Raw genomic sequence first — 1,671 nt, 5'->3', positions numbered from 1 at the left:
GGCCAGCCAGGACTACATAAGACCCTGTCTCAAGAGTCACCCTCTGTGAGGAGTGCGTAGGGGTGGGATGGGGGGATGGTGAGGGAAGTGGGAGGACGGGAGGGAGAGGGAACGGGATTGGTACATAAAATACGATTGTTTTTGCAACTGTCTATAACTCCAGCTCCAGAGAATCTGATGCTCCCTTCTGGCCTTTGTGGACACTTGGACACTGAATGAATGTGGTACACATACATACAGGCAAGTGAAACGCCTATGCACGCAAAATAAATTAAACTTAAGGTTGCTTTTAATTTTAAAAAATTAAATAAAAAAGACTCTGTCTCAAAAAACAAAGAGCAGAGCAAAACACAACTGAAAGAATTGATACATCTCCAGTTTGCTTTTTATTAGAACATGTAAGTATGTCACATCATTGACTCACATATTTTTGACAATTCTCATTCCTGACAGAACATTTCTCAGAGCAAGTTTCATGTCCTTATTACGAAGACTATAAATGAGAGGGTTAAGGAGAGGAGTCATTACAGAATACACAAGGGTAAGGATCTTCTGCATCAAAGTTGGGATGCCATATGTAGGACTCACATACATCACCATCACCGTCCCATAGAAGAGTGACACCACAACTACATGAGAACCGCAGGTAGAGAAGGCCTTCAGTCGGCCAGCGGCAGAAGGAACCTGGAAAACAGCCCTGAGCAGTAAAACGTAGGAGCGAAGAATGTATGCAACAGTGAAGAAGAGGACGAGGGAACTCTGGGCATAAAAAATAAATTCAGTAATAGGAGCTGGGGCACAGGACAAAGCCATCAACGGGTCCATGTCACAGAGGAAGTGATCAATGATATTAGAACCACAAAAGGGGAGCTGGGAGATGGAGAAGATAGGGATTGGGTACCCAAGGAATCCAACGAGCCAGCATGAAGACACCAGTATGCCGCAGAGCCTCCTAGTCATGATGGCAGGGTAATGTAATGGGCGGCAAATGGCCAGGTACCTGTCATAAGCCATTACCGCCAGGAAGAGACACTCGGTTGTACCCAGGGAAAAGAAGAAGTAGAACTGGAGGAAGCATCCTGAGAATGAGATGGCCTTGGTCTGAGAGAGGACGTTGGCTAGTATGTTAGGAACGGTGGAGGAAACATACCAGATTTCAAGGAAGGCAAAATTTCCCAGGAGGAAGTACATGGGGGTGTGTAGACGTGAGTCACATCGTACCGCGCAGATGATGGCTCCATTTCCCAGCAAGGTCAAGACATAGACCACCAAAAACAACACAAAGAGGAAAATTTGTATCTTCCAGGAACCAGGGAATCCCAGGAGAACAAACTCAGTCACAACATAGGCTGCTGATCTGTTCATGGGATCTAAATAGATGAAGAAAAAAGACAGGACTTTAACCCCAATTTCCTTGCTTTCAACAAACCAAAAGGTCTTTATGAGAGTCAAACAAGTTCTACAAGAAAAGACCTGAATGTTTTGAAAGTAAATAAAACCAATCCTATCTTACTTTGGATTGATTGTGGTCCTATACCAGTAATGTAACCTCTTCCTTGTCACCTTCTTGGTCCTCCTGAGATAGGAATAAAAAGGGAACTATGTAATTAGAAATAGACTACAGTGAAGGACACTGGCCATCTAGACACAAAAGCCCCAAATAACCTTCCT

The 1,671-nt window shown here is 44.0% G+C and overlaps 1 protein-coding gene across 1 annotated transcript; it reads right to left on the bottom strand.

Moving 5' to 3' along the window:
* Nucleotides 1-420: 420 nt before the first annotated feature.
* On the bottom strand, nucleotides 421-1,404 carry LOC101837496 (olfactory receptor 11H4). Its single transcript, XM_005087483.4, has one exon. The coding sequence runs from the start codon at nucleotides 1,363-1,365 to the stop codon at nucleotides 421-423; it is 945 nt and encodes a 314-aa protein (XP_005087540.1). The 5' UTR covers nucleotides 1,366-1,404.
* Nucleotides 1,405-1,671: the final 267 nt, after the last annotated feature.

The sequence above is a fragment of the Mesocricetus auratus genome, unplaced genomic scaffold (genome assembly GCF_017639785.1).
Source record: "Mesocricetus auratus isolate SY011 unplaced genomic scaffold, BCM_Maur_2.0 Super-Scaffold_100048, whole genome shotgun sequence".
Classification (NCBI taxonomy): domain Eukaryota; kingdom Metazoa; phylum Chordata; class Mammalia; order Rodentia; family Cricetidae; genus Mesocricetus; species Mesocricetus auratus.
The sequence above is the reverse complement of the archived record's forward strand: the minus strand, read 5'-3'. Positions and strand labels throughout refer to the sequence as shown.